We start from the raw sequence: 19,182 nt of genomic DNA, 5'->3' as shown, positions 1-19,182 counted from the left end.
AAAAAAAAAAAAAAAAAAAATCAAAATTTTATGTCTTTTTTTTTCCTGATGTGTGGTAACATGTGCAACAGTCACTGACATGCATTGCAGGTTTATTGATACCTGCTGTGCAATAGTAATTTGTTTGACGTCTTCTACCTGGTGCTTTTCTGTTTGAACAGACAATACAGGCCAGGTACAGTGGCTCACGCCTAAAATCCCAGCACTTTGGGAGGTGGAGGTAAGAGGATTGCCTGAGCTCAAGGATTCGAGACCAGCCTGAGCAACATGGTAAGATTCTCTACAATAAATAAAAAAAATCAGCCGGGCATGGTGGCACATGCCTGTAGTTCCAGCGACTTGGAAGACTGAGGCAGAAGGATCGCCTGAGCCCAGCAGGTTGAGGCTGTGGTGGCTGTGTGTGCTGGCCACTGCACTCCAGACTAGGTGACAGAGTGAGACTCCAACTCAAAAAAAAAAAAAAAAAAAGAACAAGGAATACAGTCTCTTTTTCTTCCTCCCACATTAATAATATGTAATTTGTTGTCCCAGTGTGTTCAAAGATGATATGGAAGGACACACTCTTGATTCCTGAAAACCATTTCTCAACTGATCAATCAGAAGCTTAACAAATTTCAAATGGGACATAGGTTTTTCATTGTTTTTGAATGGAAGACTTCAAGGAAATATACATTTTTGAAAAATGTGTACTGGCATGAGTTTGTCCTGTAAAATCACCAGCAATCTCTTTACATCCCCTGAGGAGGGTATCCGAGTAGTCTGCTAGATTTACAATGTCCCCTCAGAGGAGACATCTGAGTGCAAAGAGTTAATATCAGTGAAATAATTTCTTTAGTGTTAAATTAAAAATAAAGTACCGCAGGCCGAGCCTAGTGGCTCACACCTGTAATCCCAGCACTTTGGGAGGACAAGCCGAGAGAGAAGATTGCTTGAGCTCAGGAGACCAGCCTAGGCAATATAGCAAGACCTTGTCTCTATAAAAACAAAAAATTAGCTGAATGTGGTGGCATGTGCCTGTAGTCCCAGCTACTTGGGAGGCTGAGGCAGAAGGATTGTCTGAACCCAGGAGGTCAAGGCTGCAGTGAGTTGTGATCACACCACTGCATTCCTGCCTGAGTAATAGAATGAGACCCCAATTCAAAGAAGAAAAAAAAGATGTTATAAATTGATTTTTTTCACTAACACTAATTTTTCTTAGTGTACTTAAGTTTATTTAAATAATTTGAAAAGGAAAAGATCAATATGTAGTGATACTGGATTTCATTTATGTTTGTGATGTGTGCTATCTGTAAAAGTGACAACACTCCCTTGTATTTTCTTTTTTCTTTTCTTTTTTTTGAGTTGGATTCTCACTCTATCACCCAGGCTGAAGTACGGCGGCATGCTCATGGCCACCCCAGCGTCGACCTGCTGGGCTCTGGCTAATTTTTTTGATTTATTGTAGAGACGAGGTCTCGCCAAGTTGCCTGAGCTGGTCTCGAACCTGCAGGCTCAGGCAATCCACCTGCCTCGGCCTCCCAAAATGCTGGGATTACAGGCTGAGCCACCAAGCCAGGTCCTTTTTTTTTGAGTAGGCATCTCGCTCTATTTTCCAGGCTGGAGTGCCGTGGCACACCCATGGCTACCACAGCCTCGACCTGCTGGGCTCGGGTGACCCTTCCACTTCAGCCTTCCAAGTAACTGGAGTCACAGGCACGTGCCACCATGCCCAGCTATTTTTTTTTAATTGTAGAGATGAGGTCTTGCCAAGTTGCCCAGGCTGGTCTCAAACCAGTGGGCTCAGGCAATCCTCTTACTTCAGCCTCCCAAACTTCTGGGATTACAGGTGTGAGCCACTGTGCCTGGCTACTCCCTTGTATTTTCTTTTTTCTTTTTTAAACATATTTTTTATTATAAAATTGTGGGGTACAGTTAAGGGTTAGGTATACAACTCCCTTGTATTTTCAAGCATGATGCAAGTCTGTTCTGTTTCAGAGCTTTTTGCCCTAAACCAGATCACCTTCTCTGAGAGCCTCCATTCCTCAGGTGATCTATTTTTATTTTTGAAAAGACAAAGTCTCTATCAGCACGACTGGAGTGCAGGGGCACAGTTATAGCTCACTTTAGCCTTGAATTCCTAGGCTCACTTGATCTTTCTGTCTCAGCCTCCTGAGTAGCTGGAACTACAAGTGTATAACTACGCCTGGATAAATTTTTTTGTTGTGTAGAGATGGGATCTCACTTTGTTACCCACGCTGGTCTCAAACTTTTGGACTCAAGTGATCCTCCTGCCTTGGCCTCCCAAAATACTCGGCTTACCGATGTGAGCCACCACACTTGGCTGAAAAAAAATTTGTTTTTTGAGTTGAAGTCTCACTCTGTCACTTAGGCCATGGCACACTTGTGGCCACTCCAGTGTTGACCTACTGGGCTCCAGTGATCCTTCTGCCTCAGCCTTCCAAGTAGCCAGAACTACAGGCGTGCACTACCACACCCAATTAATTTTTAATTTATTGTAGAGACAAAGTCTCGCCAAGTTGCCAGGGCTAGTCTTGAATCCGTAGGCTCAGGCAACCTGCTCTCCTTGGCCTCCCAAAGTGCTGGGATTACAGACTGAGCCACCGAGCCTGGCCCTCTTTTTTTTTTTTAAGTCAGAGTTTTTCTTTGTTGCCCGGGCTGGAGTGCAGTGGCACGCTCCCGGCCACTGCACCCTCGACCTGCTGGGCTCCGGCGATCCTTCTGCCTCAGCCTTCCAAGTAGCTGGAACTACAGGTGCACATTACCATGCCCCGCTAATTTTTTGATTTATTGTAGAGATGAGATCTCACCATGTTATCCAGGCTGGTCTCGAACCTGTGGGCTCAGGCAATCCTCTCACCTTGGCTTCCCAAAGTGCTGGGATTATAGCCTTGAGCCACTGCGCCTGGCCTGATTTTTTTATTTATTGTAGAGATAAGTTCTCGCCGTGTTACCCAGGCTGGTCTCTAGCTACTGGGCTCAAGCAGTCCTCTTACCTTGGCCTCCCAGAGTTATAGGATTATAGGTGTGAGCTATGTACCTGGCCAAATCTTTTTTTTAATAGAAACTTTGTGTTGAACTCATATATTTGGGTTCTCTACATTTATGCTTTTATGAGTAAATGTAATGGAAGTGAAAGCATAATTGACCTTTTGTGTTTTTACTGAAGAAGTGCTTTATTTTTAGGCAATAAAATACAATTTCTCATCTGTTTCTGTTAGATTATAGCAAGATGGATATACCAAATCCCCCGACTTCCAAATGTATCACTTATTGGAAAAGAAAAGTGAAATCTGAATATATGCGACTTCGACAACTTAAAAGGCTTCAGGCAAATATGGGCGCAAAGGTAAAAGAATAATTCCCAAATGAAAGATTATAAATTTCAATAGTCTGATCCAATGTGGAAGGGTTAGAATTTTTGGTAATTTTTGTTGTGAAACAGTAAAAATCTTTTCCCTGGTTTTTGCTAGGCTCTGTATGTGGCAAATTTTACAAAGGTTCAAGAAAAAATCCAGATCCTTAATGAAGAGTGGAAGAAGCTTCGTGTCCAACCCGTTCAGCCAATGAAGCCTGTGAGTGGACACCCTTTTCTCAAAAAGGTACTTCTGGGTGACTGAGCTCAGCGCTCCTCTCTTCCTTGGGCTTAAGGCTTTTTTTCTGCATTTGTGACTTACTAGAAAGAAAATAAGTAAGGATCATGGATACAGCTATTATTGTCACCTTTGAATAATTGGGATAGTAAACCTATAGCTTCAGGAAGAACCTCTTCACCGATTATTCTCCTCTGTCAATGAGCATAATAATCATGAGTTTCTCATAGAGAAACAATACTTTACTGTCTGCATCCTGAACTCTGTGTCTAAGCTTTAAAGCCTCCTTTCTGTCTTAAACTTGGCTCCTTGGGTACTCTGATATTGGGAGAGGGCAGTAGTATGTTGATCCAAGGCACATCCTTTATTATACATTTTTAAAGAGTATTTTAGTTTCTTAAGGGATAATATTTTATAAAGAGCAGACAGTGTATTGAGAGCAATTATCTTTCCAAAGCAGAATAGTAGTGTAATTAGTGTAATTCCATTTAAAAAAAAAATCAGAGCCTCACTCTGTTGCCCAGGCTAGAGTACAGTGGCATGCTCACAGCCACTGCAGCCTTAACCTTCTGGGCTCAGGTGATCCTTCTGCCTCAACCTTCCAAGAAGCTGGAACCACAGGCATGCGCCACCATGCTCGGCTCATTTTTTTAATTTACTGTAGTGATGAAGTCTTACCAAGTTGCCCAGGCTGGTCTTGAATCCCTGGACTCAGACAGTCCTCTTGCCTCTGCCTCCCAAAGTGCTGGGATTACAGGCATGAGCCACCACACCTGACTTGTACTGTAATTTCTATGGCACATAACTTCCCCCTGTACTGTCCCTATGCAGCGAAGCTGGTGGCCACTGTCTTAAAGTTGAGGTCTTTGGGATGACTTCTTCCTCTTCACCCTTATCTCCTAGGACTCTTGGAGACATTTTACTCTGTGTACACCTCAAGGGGCCCAGCAGTTTGTGTTGTTTTGTTTTGTTTTTTTGATTCGGAGTCTCACTCTGTCTCCCAGACTGGAGTGCAGTGGCATGCTCACAGCCACTGCAGCTTTGACCTGCTGAGCTCAGGCTATCCTTTGCCTCAGCCTTCTTTTTTTTTTTGAGTTGGAGTCTCACTGTCACCCAGACTGGAGTGCAGTGGCCGCTCCTGGCCACTGCAGCCTCAACCTACTGGGCTCCGGCAATCCTTCTGCCTCAGCCTTCCAAGTAGCTGGAACTACAGGTGCACACTACCATGCCTGGCTAATTTTTGATTTATTGTAGAGATGAGGTCTTGCTCAGGTGGGTCTCGAACCCGCGGGCTCAGGCAATCCACTCACCTTGGCCTCCCAAAGCGCTGGGATTACAGGTTGAGCCACCGAGCCTGGCCTGCCTCAGCCTTCAAAGTAGCTGGAACTACAGGCATGTGCCACCATGTCCAGCTAATTTTTATTGATTTATTGTAGAGATGAGGTCTCACCAAGTTGCCCAGGCTGGTCTCGAACCCCTGGGCTCAGGCAATCCCTCTCACCTCAGCCTTCCAAAGTGCTAGAATTACAGGTTTGAGCCACTGCGCCCAGCCAAGCCCAGCAGTTTTAATGAAATTAAATGTCTGCTGGGTGTGGAAGCCTTGTGCTGGACTCGGTAGAGGATCCAGAGGGGAGTGAGAGACAGTTCCTGCTTCCCACAAGACTGCAGTCTGAGGGTTTCTTTTAGGAGCTGCTTCTATAAAACCTTCATCTTACTAATTTGTAAGAATTAGGAGACTGCTAAGATCATTCTGGAAGGAAACTATCATTCTCTCATGGACTGTGTGCCTGCCTTTCCCTCTCCATGTCATTCATTGTATTCCAGTGTACCATCGAGAGCATTTTCCCGGGATTTGCAAGCCAACACATGTTAATGAGGTCACTGAACACAGTCGCATTGGTTCCCATCATGTACTCCTGGTCCCCTCTCCAGCAGAACTTTATGGTATGTGTTGAGAGCTCTGGTGTGGTGGTTTAAACTGTACAAATATCTTATGTTGATATGCCAGAGCTCCTCTCAGGGTATGGGTCGTCAGAGGACTTAAAGCTGGGACAGGGCAGAACAGTATTGTAAATGACTTACTCTAAAGTGTTGGAAGTTGTTCTAACTTGCTAGGTTTTTGTGCTCTCTGAAGTGTACTTTGGAGTTGATGCTGATTCTTTTTTGAATGAAAGAGATTAGGCAAGACTCCAGTTTTCTTTTACTACCTTGGCCCAGTTTTGTAACATTATGAGCAGCTGAATGCAGCCTCAATCATATACTTGAGGCTTGAGCAGGTTGTCAGCTCCCTGCTGACAGAGCAGTCTTTTCTGAATCCTCTGAAGGCAAGATGCTATGACAACTGAGATAGCAAACAGGCACATGGATACAAAGTCCTCTCATCTGGGCCTCTGTGCTGATTCCCACTAGGATTTTTTTTTTTTTGTGATTCTGATACTCAGTACTCTCTAAATATTCTAAATATTGCCATTGCTTATCATCTGCCTGGTGACAGATGGCAATACTGCTGATTGGAATAGAGCGGAGTTTTATAGAGGGGTATCATCTCTTTTTTTGTTTGTTTTTTTGAGTTGGAGTCTCATTCTGTTGCCTAGGCTGGAGTGCAGTGGTATGATCACAGCTCACCGTAGCCTTGAACTCCTGGGCTCAGGCAGTCCTCCCACCTCAGCCTCCCAAGTAGCTGGACTACAGGCATGTACTATCATACCCAACAAATTTAATTTTTATTTTTTTGAATTGGAGTCTCACTCTGTTGCCCAGGTTGGAGTACAGTGGCACACTCATAGCCACCGCAGCTTCAACCTGCTGGCCTCAGATGATCCTTCAGCTCAGTCTTTTAGTGATTATTTTATAGAGACAAGGTCTCACTATGCTGCCTAGGCTGGTCTTAAACTCCTGGTCTCAAGCAATTCTCCCGCCTCAGCCTCCTAAAGTTCTGGGATTACAGGTGTGAATTACTGCACCCAGCTGGGAGTTATCTCTTAGAATAAAACTTCAGAGTAATTTGCTACCTGGGGACTTTAGAATGACTGTGTTCCTGCTAAGCATTCTCCTCCCTGCCAAAAAAATCCTTTATTATCAGAAAATATCCATAACTTATGCTGTGATTGACTTTAGATTTCCACGAGTATGCTTGGCATGAGTTATTATAATTTTTTATTATTGGTGAGTCTTACCTGTTTCATAGAATACACATAATTTTTTTTCAAGAGACAGGGTCTCAATCTATCTCCCATGCTGGAGTGCAGTGGCATGATCCTAGTTCACTGTAATCTCAAATTCCTGGCTCAAGTGATCATCCTAACTCAGCCTCCCAAGTAGCTAGGACCATAGACATGTGTCACCATGCCTGGCTAATTTTGTTACTTATTTATTTTTGTTTGTAGAGACAGGGTCTCATTGTGTTATCCAGGCTGGTCTCAAACTCCTGGCCTCAAGCAGTCCTCCCACCTTGGCCTCCCAAAGCATTGGGATCACACCCAGACTAATGGTTGCCCAGTTTATTTTCTAGCTATATTGCAGATTACAATCTTAGAGACCTAAGATTATGATTATCATTTATCTGTCTTTCTCTACTTATGAAACGATCAAAATCAAAGTCTTTTTATACTATTTGGGTGATGTTCATACCTATTTCTTTTTTTTTTTGAGTTGGAGTCTCACTCTGTCACCCAGACTGGAGTGCAGTGGCTGCTCCCGCCCACCGCAGCCTCGACCTGCTGGGCTCTGGCGATCCTTCCGCCTCAGCCGTCCAAGTAGCTGAAACTACAGGCGTGTGCTACCATGCCCGGCTCATTTTGATTCATTGTAGAGATGAGGTCTCGCCAAGTTGCCCAGGTGGGTCTCAAACCCGTGGGCTCAGGCAATCACTCACCTCAGCCTCCCAAAGGTGCGGGATTACAGGCTGAGCCACTGAGCCCGGCTGTTCATACCCATTTCACAAAGATGTTTAGCGGTCGCAGGGCGCAATGGCTCACACCTGTAATCCAACACTTTGGGAGGCCAAGGTTGGAGGATCACTTGAGGCTAGAAGTTAGAAACCAGCCTGGACAACATAGCAAGATCTCATCTCTACAAAAATTGATGAAAAAATTAACTAGATATGCTGGTGGATGTCTGTAGTCCTGCTACTTGAGAGACTGAGGTGGGAGGGTCGCTTTTGAGGTTATAGTGAGCTATGATTGTGTCACTACACTCCAGTCTGGGCAACAGAGTGAGACACTCTTAAAAAAAAAGAAAAGAAAAGAAAAAAGGTATTTAGTGGATAAAAATGAGATAATAGATGGAAGCACTGTGAAAAACAAATGTACTGTCACAATCTAAGTGCTGGTGGAAATACCATTGTTGGTACCAAGCTGAACATTTGGTAGTTTTTTGTTTTGTTTTGTTTTGTTTTTTGAGTTGGAGTCTCACTCTGTCACCCAGACTGGAGTGCAATGGCCACTCCCGGCCACCGTAGCCTCGACCTGCTGGGCTCCGGTGATCCTTCCGCCTCCGCCTTCCAAGCAGCTGGAACTACAGGCGAGCGCTACCATGCCTGGCTAATTTTTGATTTATTGTGGAGATGAGGTCTCGCCAAGTTGCCCAGGTGGGTCTCGAACCCGCGGGCTCAGGCAATTCACTAACCTCAGCCTCCCAAAGCGCGGGATTACAGGCTGAGCCACTGAGCCTGGCTTTGGTAGTTTTTTAAGAGTAGCATTGCCCTTTCCATTTGAAGTTTTGTTGGCAAAACATCATGGCCAGGAAACTGACCAAAGGCATTTTCAGGAGACTCAGGAAGCAAAAAAAGTTCAGCAAAAATTCTATTACATTGTAACGAGGAGATGCATAGTATCTTCATGGAATGAATCCCATCTGGTTTGATTTCAGGTAGAAGATGAGACGGTTTTGTGCAATATTCCCTACATGGGAGATGAGGTGAAAGAAGAAGATGAGACTTTTATTGAGGAGCTGATCAATAACTATGATGGGAAAGTCCACGGTGAAGAAGGTAGTGGCGCTAAGCTCTGGGGAAGGAAATTGGTTAGATTAGTGCCTCTTCTTTTTTTTTTCCTAGATAAAGCAAGCTTTGTTTCCAGAATTCATTATCAATGTCACCATTTTGTATACATCCACAGTGTGCTCTGGCTGTCAAAATCAAGCTAACTGCAGTCTTAAAGTATTTATAGGTTACCAAGAGCCAGGAATGGGTCAGGGTCTTGGGTGATTTAAATAAGCTCACGCTCACCTTGGGATGCTGGAGTGAGAGGATTGCTTAAGGCCATGAGTTTGAGTCCAGTCTGGGGATAGCGAGGTCCTGTCTCTACAAAAACATTTTAAAAAGAAAAAAAACTAGCCAGGTGGTGCCTGTAGTCCCAGCTACTTGGGAGACCGAGGTGAAAGGATCGCTTGAGCCCAAGAATCCTCTTCTTTGGGACCTCATCATCTTGCTTTTGTCTTCTGCCCCATGTGTACACACTGAAAAATCTTTCAACCTCATCATGTGGCTGGGAGTTAACATTTTATATTAAAAATACCCCAGTTAAAATTTAAAAGGAGTCAGGACATTAAAGGATTAGATAGTAATCAGTGGCTGGAGAGAACGTTTATAGTACAAATAAGTTTAATCTTAGAACTTAGGAGTTTTCCATAAGTTCATCCAAGACCATTTTGTTCTCCAGTTCCCTATCTCTGAGAATGGCAATGAACGAATCATCTGTGTTGAACTTCTTCAATCCAAGTATCCCCTGGCCATCCTAGAAGTTGGTTTTAATACCCAAATTCCCTAAAAACAAAATTAGTTGCAATTATAGCAAAGGCTGTCAGTGTGTAAGAAGTGGAAAGAGGAGGAGAGCCTCCCTGTGGATTTGCCAACCAATAGCCCCCTGGCCTTTTGGCCATTGTGGATGTCCTTGCAATGCTGTTGAAATATATTACTTATCCACAGCGCCACCTAGTGTTCAAAGACCTTGTCCTAAATTATAGTATATCCCCATAAAGTATACTTTTAGGGGAAAATGTTGTCCTTTGATTTTTTTTTTTTTTTGAGTCGGAGTCTCATTCTGTCATCCAGGCTGGAGTGCAACTGCACATTCATGGCTACCACAATTTTGTGGACTCAGGTGATCCTTCCATCTTTTAAGTAGCTGGAACTACAGGTGTGTGCCACCATGCCCAGCTAATTTTTTTGATTTATTGTAGAGATGAGGTCTTGCCATGTTGCCCAGGCTGGTCTTGAACCCATGGGCTCAGGCAATCCTCTTGCCTCAGTCTTCCAAAGTGCTGGGATTACAGGTGTGAGCCACCATGCCTGGTTTTCTCTGTCCTCCTTGTGATTGCTGGAATACTTCTGTGAAATACAGAGTGACTTGTAGCTGAGGACATAAAGTACCCCAATAAAGCCCATAACTGAATTTTCCACTCTAGCTAGCTGAACCATTGTAGGTATAATTGCCAATTAAGTGATTGTAATTCCCAGATTTTTTAATATAAAAATGTCCATATGTTGCCTCTCTGGGCCTCAGGAATGAATATATAAGAAAACCTGCCTAGGAGGATTTCTGGAGTATGCAACCACCACTATTCATGCTTCTAATCTCGTTCCAGAGATGATCCCGGGATCTGTCCTGATTAGTGATGCTGTTTTCCTGGAGTTGGTAGATGCCCTGAATCAGTACTCAGATGAAGATGAGGAAGGGCACAATGACACCTCAGACGGAAAGCAGGATGACAGCAAAGAAGATCTGCCAGTAACAAGAAAAAGAAAGCGACATGCTATTGAAGGTACAAAGCTCCAGCTTCCTTATTCCACTCAGAAAATGTCAGAGATGGGAAAGAAGGAAACAGTGGGAAGGCTTACTGCTTCTTAAAGGCTGTGGGTGCTTCTCCTTGGTCCACTTAAAAGGAGAACATGATTATGAACTGATAACTTAAGAGAACTGTGACTGGCCAGGTGCAGTGGCTCATGCCTGTAATCCCAGCACTTTGGGAGGTGGAGGCGAGAGCTCAGGGGTTCGAGCCTGAGCAATATGGTGAAACCTTGTCTCTGAAAAAAAAGAGAGAGAGCTGCTACTTAGGCAAAGAAGAAGACAGTAGCATAAAATAATCATTATTATTTGTTTTTAATTATAAGAGTAATGTGTTTGGAAGCATGGAAAGTAGTAGAGGAGAAAATAAAATGAAGTGACTCTGTAGTCCTGCTGCTTAGGAATAGCCTTCCAGACGTAAAATAGGTATATATGTAAATCAATACATTTATATGTTATGTGAAGTTGGGATCATGGCAATTTATATACATGTAAAAAATTGTATAGCCCTCAATTTATCTTATATCTTGAGTATTTTTTCATATTATTAATATTTCATTAATTTAACATTTAATTGTTTAATTATACTATATGTTACTTATAATATGTGTCCAGGGACACAACGTCTCTCCCTTATTATAACATGCTATAGTGTCTATCTTGTTCTTTGACACCCACATCCACATCCTGAATATAGGATTCCTCTATATTCAAGGCTCTTCATGAAAACGCCTCATTTCACTTCCAGATTCTAATTGGGACTGTGGTTTTTGCTGTTCATATATAGATGACTCTGGCTTCCTTATTTACTGGCCTGTGTCAGATAAACCCAGGTAGCACCTGATCTTCAAACAGTCAGTGGTTAGGTTAACAGAGCACCTCTCATCACAATGCTACAATAAAGGAAAAAAAGGTCACGCAGTTTTGTTTGAATGTTTTCATCATCGCACTCAAGAGCATTTTGTCATTTCCAATTCAGGCAACAAAAAGAGTTCCAAGAAACAGTTCCCAAATGATATGATCTTCAGTGCAATCGCCTCAATGTTCCCTGAGAATGGCGTCCCAGATGACATGAAGGAGAGGTAGGGAAAGCCATCCCACTCAGGCCATTGCAGAGTGCTCGGACAAAGCTTTTATTCAAGCCTATTTCTGGTTAGTAAAAAGTCTTGAGCCCAAATCAAGCATAGCTTTTGTTCTTAAAGAGCTCCCCAGACATCGTAGGACTGTGGAGTTCATCTGATGGAGTGTGATTTGACGAGCATCAACTATCATCTGCTTAGATTTTAGAGTCTGAAACTGTGTTGTTAGAATTGGTGCTTCATGTTTGTGGGGGGAAGTGGGGGGGTTACACACTCCACTTTCTTTCTGTAGAAAGTACATTATGATTTGTCTGTACTTTGATTATTTGTTGCTTACTCAGTGACCTCTAAAATGCCCCCTTGCTATTAAGGGTCATCGTGTACTGACTTTGAATAAATCTGGGCAGAGAACTTGGATTCTGCCACTTTTCTGAAGAGTTCCTCCAGGAATGTGCTTACCAAATCTCTCCTTCCCCTTGTTTTCCATCATATGCCCAGCCTAGCGTGATGACAGTGATATAGCCACTTGAGTTGTGCACCATTCTCTCATTGACCAGACCCATAAAAAACACCTATCCTCACCGGGTACAGTGGCTCATGCCTGTAATCCCAGCACTTTGGGAGGCAGAGGCGATAGGATTGCCTGAGCCCAGGGGTTCGAGACCAGCCTGGGTAACTTGGGGAGACCTCGTCTCTACAATAAATAAAAAAATTAGCTGGGAATGGTGGCATGTGCCCATAGTTCCAGCTACTTGGAAGGCCAAGGCAGAAGGATCACCTGAGCCCAGCAGGTCGAGGCTGTGGTGGCCATGAGCGTGCCACTGCATTCCAGCCTAGGTGACAGTGAGACTCCAACTCAAAAAAAAAACCCATCCTCCCTTGGCAGACCGTACCTGGGTGACTGTCAGTACCCAATCTGTACATCTTCCAAGGGGACATTGCCTTTGAAGGAACTCTTAACTCCCTTTTTTTCATAGGTATCGAGAGCTGACAGAGATGTCAGATCCCAATGCACTTCCGCCTCAGTGCACACCCAACATCGATGGCCCCAATGCCAAGTCTGTGCAGCGAGAGCAGTCTCTGCACTCCTTCCACACACTTTTTTGCCGGCGCTGCTTTAAATATGACTGCTTCCTTCACCGTGAGTGGGGCCACTCTGTTTGCAATGCTCTCCTCTCTTCCATCCCCAGCCACTGTTTGCTTCTCTTTGTTCTGGTTTATTGTGTAGAGTTCCTGGCCTCTGATCTGATGATGGTTTTACAGAGGGCCAGTTCTCTTTTCAGTTGTTCAATGATAGTGCAGTGTGCTTTGCGTGATAGGGACAGACTAACCAGCAATGTAACTGCCCCAGGCACCTTTGAAAGCATCATGTCGATATCAGAAATGACTAAATGTTGTGCACTTTGATGTTAGCTACTGATATCAAATTCTAACTCCTGTAACAGCTCCCTGATTCACTTCTATTCCCTCCCATCCATTGGACAGACCACTGGAGACACGACTGTTCTTGTTTTTCAGCTTTTCATGCCACCCCTAATGTATATAAACGCAAGAACAAAGAAATCAAGATTGAACCAGAACCATGTGGCACAGACTGCTTCCTTTTGCTGGTATGTTCCTCAGCTCCCCTGGCATTGTTCACATTGTTGAAAATGGAGCAGGAAATGGCCCCTGGGCTTCCTGCCCCAGAACACCAGCCAAGTGAGCCCATCCATGCACTGCAGGGTCCCAGAGTCCAAATTAAGCATAGCTTTTGCTCTTAAGGAACTCCCCAGTCACAGACATAGTAAGACTGTAGAGTTCGTCTGATGGAGTATGATTTGAAGACCGTTAACTGTCATTTGCTTACATTTTAGAGTCTGAAACCATATTGTTAGAATTGGTGCTTAGTGTCTGTGGGGGGGGGTTTCTTTTCTGTCTTCCTTTGAATGTGAGTCACTATGAGAGGAATAGCACATGAAGGCACTAATGTCTTATGTCATCAACCAGATGGACCTTTCCCTGGTAGATAGACCTTATGTGGCAGCATAAGTTGTCCTTTGTACCTGCAAGAGGCAGTATATGAGAGCTAGAAGGAAATAGGTCTGTTGCACTTGCCAAAGGCAGTTTCACTTTCTACACAATAGGAAGAGTTAGGCAAAGAATGAAATACGCCAGGCTCAGTGGCTCAGCCTGTAATCCCCCACCTTTGGGAGACTGAGGTGAGTGGATTGCCTGAGCCTGTGGGTTCGAGACCCGCTTGGGCAACTTGGCGAGACCTCATCTCTACAATAAGTCAAAAATGAGCCGGATGTGGAGCGCGCGCCTGTAGTTCCAGCTACTTGGAAGGATTGCCGGAGCCCAGTAGGTCGAGGCTGCGGTGGCCGGGAGCGGCCACTGCACTCCAGTCTGGGCGACAGAGTGAGACTCCAACTCAAAAAAAAAAAAAAAGAATGAAATACATAGCCGGGTGCGGTGGCTTATACCTATAATCCCAGCACTTTGGGAGACCAAGGTGAGAGGATTGCCGGAGCCCATGGATACGAGACCAGCCTGGGCAACTTGGCGAGACCTCATCTCTACAATAAATCAAAAAATTAGCCGGGTGTGGTGGCACATGGCTGTATTTCCAGCTACTTGGAAGGCTGAGGTAGAAGGATCATCTGAGCCCAACAGGTTGAGGCTGGAGTGGCCATGAGCATGCCACTGCATTCCAGCCTAGGAGACAGAGTGAGACTCCAACTAAAAAACAAAAGAATAAAATACCTTGATAATACCTTGATTACCCATGCTATACCATGCCACCTATTAGAATTAGATTCTACAGCTAAGTGCTTTTGGAACCATTGTTAGTGGAATAATAGAGAGATAGTAGCATACTCTTGGGTACACATCTAGAAAGTGGGCCATATGGAAAAACAAAAGAATAAATGGACTTTATCCTGTGTATTTTTTTTCTAATGCGTATTGGCTTTTTTCATGCCAAATACCACGGGAGGTCCTTCACATATCTTGTCTTATTTTCATTCTATAACAACATCCTGAAGTGGAAGAAACTGTGGGTTATAGAAGTTACATATTTTGCCCAAAGTCTGATAATAAGTCAGTGGTGTGGCAGTGATGAAACTCAAGCACTGCTCTGACTCCACAGTCCATGCTTTTTATACCATGTTATGTCAACATACCAGCATTTATGTAAATCAAAAGAGCATTGTTCTTCTCATATTAGTCTTGCTGGGACCCTGTATGTGTATTACAAAGATGCTGCGAATGCCCAAAATGTGAGTGAGTGTGTGTGAAACTTACATGCAGTTTTTCTTTTTCTATATTTTAGACGTAAATACATATTCAAGTGTTTATTAAGAACCTTTTCAGCTGGGCTAGGTGGCTCAGCCTGTAATCCCGTGCTTGGGAGGCTGAGGTGAGTGGATTGCCTGAGCCCGCGGGTTCGAGACCCCCCTGGGCAACTTGGCGAGACCTCATCTCTACAGTAAATCAAAAATTAGCCGGGCATGGTAGCACATGCCTGTAGTTCCAGCTACTTGGAAGGCTGAGGCAGAAGGATCGCGGAGCCCAGCAGGTCGAGGCTGCGGTGGCCGGGAGCGGCCACTGCACTCTAGTCTGGGTGACAGTGAGATTCCAACTCAAAAAAAAAGAACCTTTTCAATCTTACAGAAAAATCAAAAGATTTGATAACAAATCCTTTTATCAAATAGCAAAATTTGATATCAGATTTTTTGTCTGGTAAATCTTCTTGGATTTAATAACTTCTTTTCATTTTTGCTTTATTCATATGTTTTGTATATGTCTCTTTTGCTGAGCCACTTGAAAACAGGTTGTAGACATTAGGATGCTTGTTTGCTAAATTCTTCAGCATGCATCTCGTAAAACTAAAGACATTTTCTTAGATGGCTGTACTATTACACCTAAGAAAATTAAGAATTTTATAGTATCCCCTACTATCCATTCTATATTCAGTTTTCTTTTCAGCTCTATAAAGAATAGCTGTTTTTATGTGTTTTGTTTTTTTTCAAACCAGGGTCATCCAGTGAGGCATCGTATTTGGTTATTAAGTCATTTTATTCTCTTTTAATTGCAAATAATTTCATCACTTTTTTCTTTTTACAAGTTCCAGGCTGGGCGCGACGGCTCATGCCTGTAATCCCAGCACTTTGGGAGGCAGAGGCGAGAGGATTTCTTGAGCCAAGGAGCTCGAGGCCAGCCTGGGGAATGTAGTGAGACCTTGTCTCTACAAAAAGCTGGGTGTGGTAGTGCATGCCTGTAGTCCCAGTTACTTGGGATGCTGAGGTGTAAAGATCACTTGAGCCTAGGAGGTTGAGGTTGTGGTGAACCACGATCGTGCCACTGCACCCTAGCCTGGGCAGCTAAGTGAGAACCCAACTCAAAAAATAAAATACAATAAAATAAGGTTATAGGACAACTTTCTCGTGAAAAGGAGTAAGTTTGTAAGTTGTAGAATGTTTGTGAAGCAGCTGTCATTATTATATGTTCATACTTATTATGTGATACAGAGGAATAAAAAGATTATTGTTGCACTTAAGCACAGTTGTTGAGGAACATGAAGGTCTGTGATGAAGGGATCATTGTGGGTCTCTGGGCCTATTCCTATTTCCTGTCTGTCGTGTGAACCCTGCAGGAAGGAGCCAAGGAGTATGCCATGCTCCACAATCCCCGCTCCAGGTGCTCTGGTCGTCGCCGGAGAAGGCACCACATGGTCAGTGCTTCCTGCTCCAACACTTCAGCCTCTTCTGTGGCTGAGGCCAAAGAAGGGGACAGTGACAGGGACACGGGCAATGACTGGGCCTCCAGTTCCTCAGGTACAGTGAACAGAAAATGAAGATCTTTTTTTTCCATCAATGATGCCAGTAAACCCAGGATCACAGCCTGACACTTAACATTACACTTTTTAAAAACTGTTAATTACTTCTACAATATTTTCATTCTTAACTAATCTGCTTATTACAACAATATGAAGTATTTCTGATTTTGTAACACTGTAATGTCAATTGCATTCTGCCTTCTTTTGTTTTTCTTATTTCTTCTCCTCTTAGAGGCTAACTCTCGCTGTCAGACCCCCACTAAACAGAAGACTAGTCCGGCTCCACCTCAGCTCTGTGTTGTGGAAGCCCCCTTGGAGCCTGTGGAGTGGACCGGGGCTGAAGAATCTCTCTTTCGAGTCTTCCATGGCACCTACTTCAATAACTTCTGTTCGATAGCCAGGCTTCTGGGGACTAAGACGTGCAAGCAGGTACTATCTGAAGGTAGCAGGACAGACTTGGGCCCTCCTTTTGCCCCTCCTGCCTTCTGTGTCTGGAGAGAAGTTGTCTTCAGCGCTGTCCCTGATGAACCTATGCTTCTGGGCCGTGAAGGGAGTTCCCCAGACAGGCTCTTCTGCAGATGCCAGGCTTCCTGACGCTGGAGATCTGTTCTCCTGCTGATGTCTGTTTCTGGCTCTAGCCCCTGTTTAACTCTTCTGGATAGGTCTACGCTCATTTTGCTTCTTTTTTTTTGGCCCCTGCCTCTTCCTTCCTTTTTTTTAATTTTAATTTTAATTTTAATTTTTTTTTAGTTGGAGTCTCACTCTGTCGCCCAGACTGGAGTGCAGTGGCCGCTCCCGGCCACTGCAGCCTCAACCTGCTGGGCTCTGGCGATTCTTCCGCCTCAGCCTTCCGAGTAGCTGGAACTACAGGCACGCGCTACTACACCCAGCTAATTTTTTTATCTTATTGTAGAGGTGAGGTCTCGCCAAGTTGCCCAGGCGGGTCTCGAACCCGCAGGCTCAGGCAATCCACTCACCTCAGCCTCCCAAAGACGCGGGATTACAGGCTAAGCCACCGAGCCCGGCTGCCTCTTCCTTTCTAAGTGTGTGCCCCTTTCCTAGAGAGGACTCCCAGGTCTTTCTGGGAGATCCTCTTAGCTGGCACACCCTTGCGGCTGCAGCCACTGCCCCTCTACAAGCCTCCTTGGGGGCTTTATTTTCCAAAGTTTCCAGCACTAGATTTTCTAATGATACCCCAGTAGCTGGACCTGGGTGTCACCCGGACATAGCAGCAAGAGGCTGCAAAGATCAGGCAGACTGAACACTGAGCGGAGAGGCAAGCGTTAGGGCCAGTCCGTCCAACAAGAAAGGAACCCCAGTGCTTGTGCCATGTACACATGACTCCCTGGCCTCTAGAAGAGTCTTAGTGGCCTTTTCATTCCCCCTGCACTTAGAAGAGTTAATAAAATCATGAGTCGGGGTGCCCTTTGCTCCCAGCTTGGATCTCATACATATTTCCTGAGACACAGGTTCTCAACCCAACTGTCTATGCACAAAAAATGTTTGTGTGTATTTTTATGAGACTATTTATAATTTTCACAGAATCCCAAAATGGCCTGTAGCCAACAAGACAAAGGAAAAGCTAAAAACTCGTGCTATGAGAGAAGAAACACATTGAAGTGGACAGGCTTCCTGAAAGGCCGTGCTTCCGAATAGCCAAGGCACTAATATCTTTGTGCCAACAGAGGGAGCTAGTGTTCAGCCCAACCGTAGTGACTACCATGCCTTTTACTCAGTTGCATGAGGCACACAGTTAGTTGTCCTTCCCCAAAAGCAGTCGAGATGCTGTTGGTGAGAGTCCACTCTCCCACTCATGGCCTGGTAGAAAGAACAGTCCATGGCAGCTGCTGACCAAGGCAGGTGTCATTGAGTTCAGTATTCTGAGTCAGGGTTGATGATTAAGAATTAACCTCAGAGGCCGGGCTCGGTGGCTCAGCCTGTAATCCCAGCACTTTGGGAGGCTGAGGTGAGTGGATTGCCTGAGCCCGGGTTTGAGACCTGCCTGGGCAACTTGGCGAGACCTCATCTCCACTATAAACCAAAAATAGCAGGGCATGGTAGCGCGTGCCTGTAGTTCCAGGAAGGCTGAGGTGGAAGGATTGCCGGAGCTCAACAGGTCGAGGCTGCGGTGACCGGGAGTGGCCACTGCACTCCAGTCTGGGTGACAGAGTGAGACTCCAACTCAAAAAAAAAAAAGAGACTTCTCTGGCAACTGTCTTTGGACTCCATCTCTTGCCCGGTGGCCTCCGGACTGGGACACGGACTCCTCCTGGCTCTCCAGCCTCCTGGCCCACCTGTGGCCTGGCCTGCCAGCCTCCGTCACTGCGTGAGCCATTTCCTTATCACAATCTGTCTCTCTCTGCAGCCAGATCCTTCTGGCTCTGTTTCTCTGGAGAGCCCTAACACATCTGCGAAAGGTCAGGTCAGCCTGCACAGGGGGTAATGAGGCGAGGCCTCCCCTCGCATACCCCAGAGAGGGACCCACCCCAGCTCTGCTCCCCGCTCAGGGGCCCCAAAACTCTTACTGGAGCACATCCTCTCCTGGTCTGGAAACACGGCAGGGGGCTGGGGAGTCAGGCTTGGCCCAGGTCTGCTGGGAACAAAGACCTCAGCGTTGTCCTTCCGCTTCGCGGACAAATTCCTTTCCCTTTTATGACCTGTAGGAAAGTGATGGTTTATATGTAAGATACCGAGGGCAAGCAGAGCTGGTGGCATGCTGTCCAAACGTTTGTTTATTATTTGTTCACTTATTCATTCAACAAATATTTATGGAACTACTCTGTGTCCTTGCTAGTTTGGGATTAGAGACGCTAATAACTCAGACAATAAAACGCGTTTGCTGAGAGCCACTGTGTGCCCAGTTTTGAATTTTAACATTTCTGAATAGGGATGAGTCTCCCAGTCAATGG

General features: G+C 44.8%; 1 protein-coding gene across 6 annotated transcripts in view; it reads left to right on the top strand.

Moving 5' to 3' along the window:
- The window catches only part of EZH1 (enhancer of zeste 1 polycomb repressive complex 2 subunit), a 29,187-nt gene that overhangs the window by 840 nt on the left and 9,165 nt on the right, over positions 1-19,182 (top strand). Inside the window, exons 2-11 of one of the 6 annotated variants that reach the window (XM_021717653.1) lie at positions 3,219-3,346; positions 3,471-3,572; positions 5,415-5,534; positions 8,460-8,580; positions 10,176-10,352; positions 11,355-11,457; positions 12,432-12,595; positions 12,973-13,064; positions 16,091-16,271; positions 16,506-16,702. In XM_021717653.1, the coding sequence (XP_021573328.1) occupies positions 3,230-3,346; positions 3,471-3,572; positions 5,415-5,534; positions 8,460-8,580; positions 10,176-10,352; positions 11,355-11,457; positions 12,432-12,595; positions 12,973-13,064; positions 16,091-16,271; positions 16,506-16,702 (1,374 nt within the window). In that variant the 5' untranslated portion in view covers positions 3,219-3,229. Of the gene's footprint in view, positions 1-3,217; positions 3,347-3,470; positions 3,600-5,414; positions 5,535-8,459; positions 8,581-10,175; positions 10,353-11,354; positions 11,458-12,431; positions 12,596-12,972; positions 13,065-16,090; positions 16,272-16,505; positions 16,703-19,182 lie in introns of those variants that run through there. The other 5 variants (XM_021717652.1, XM_021717657.1, XM_021717655.1 and 2 more) reach the window with 5 other exon arrangements.

This window comes from Carlito syrichta, unplaced genomic scaffold, assembly GCF_000164805.1.
Source record: "Carlito syrichta isolate Samal-C Ts95f unplaced genomic scaffold, Tarsius_syrichta-2.0.1 Scaffold309898, whole genome shotgun sequence".
Classification (NCBI taxonomy): domain Eukaryota; kingdom Metazoa; phylum Chordata; class Mammalia; order Primates; family Tarsiidae; genus Carlito; species Carlito syrichta.
This window is presented reverse-complemented; position numbering and strand designations above follow the sequence as displayed.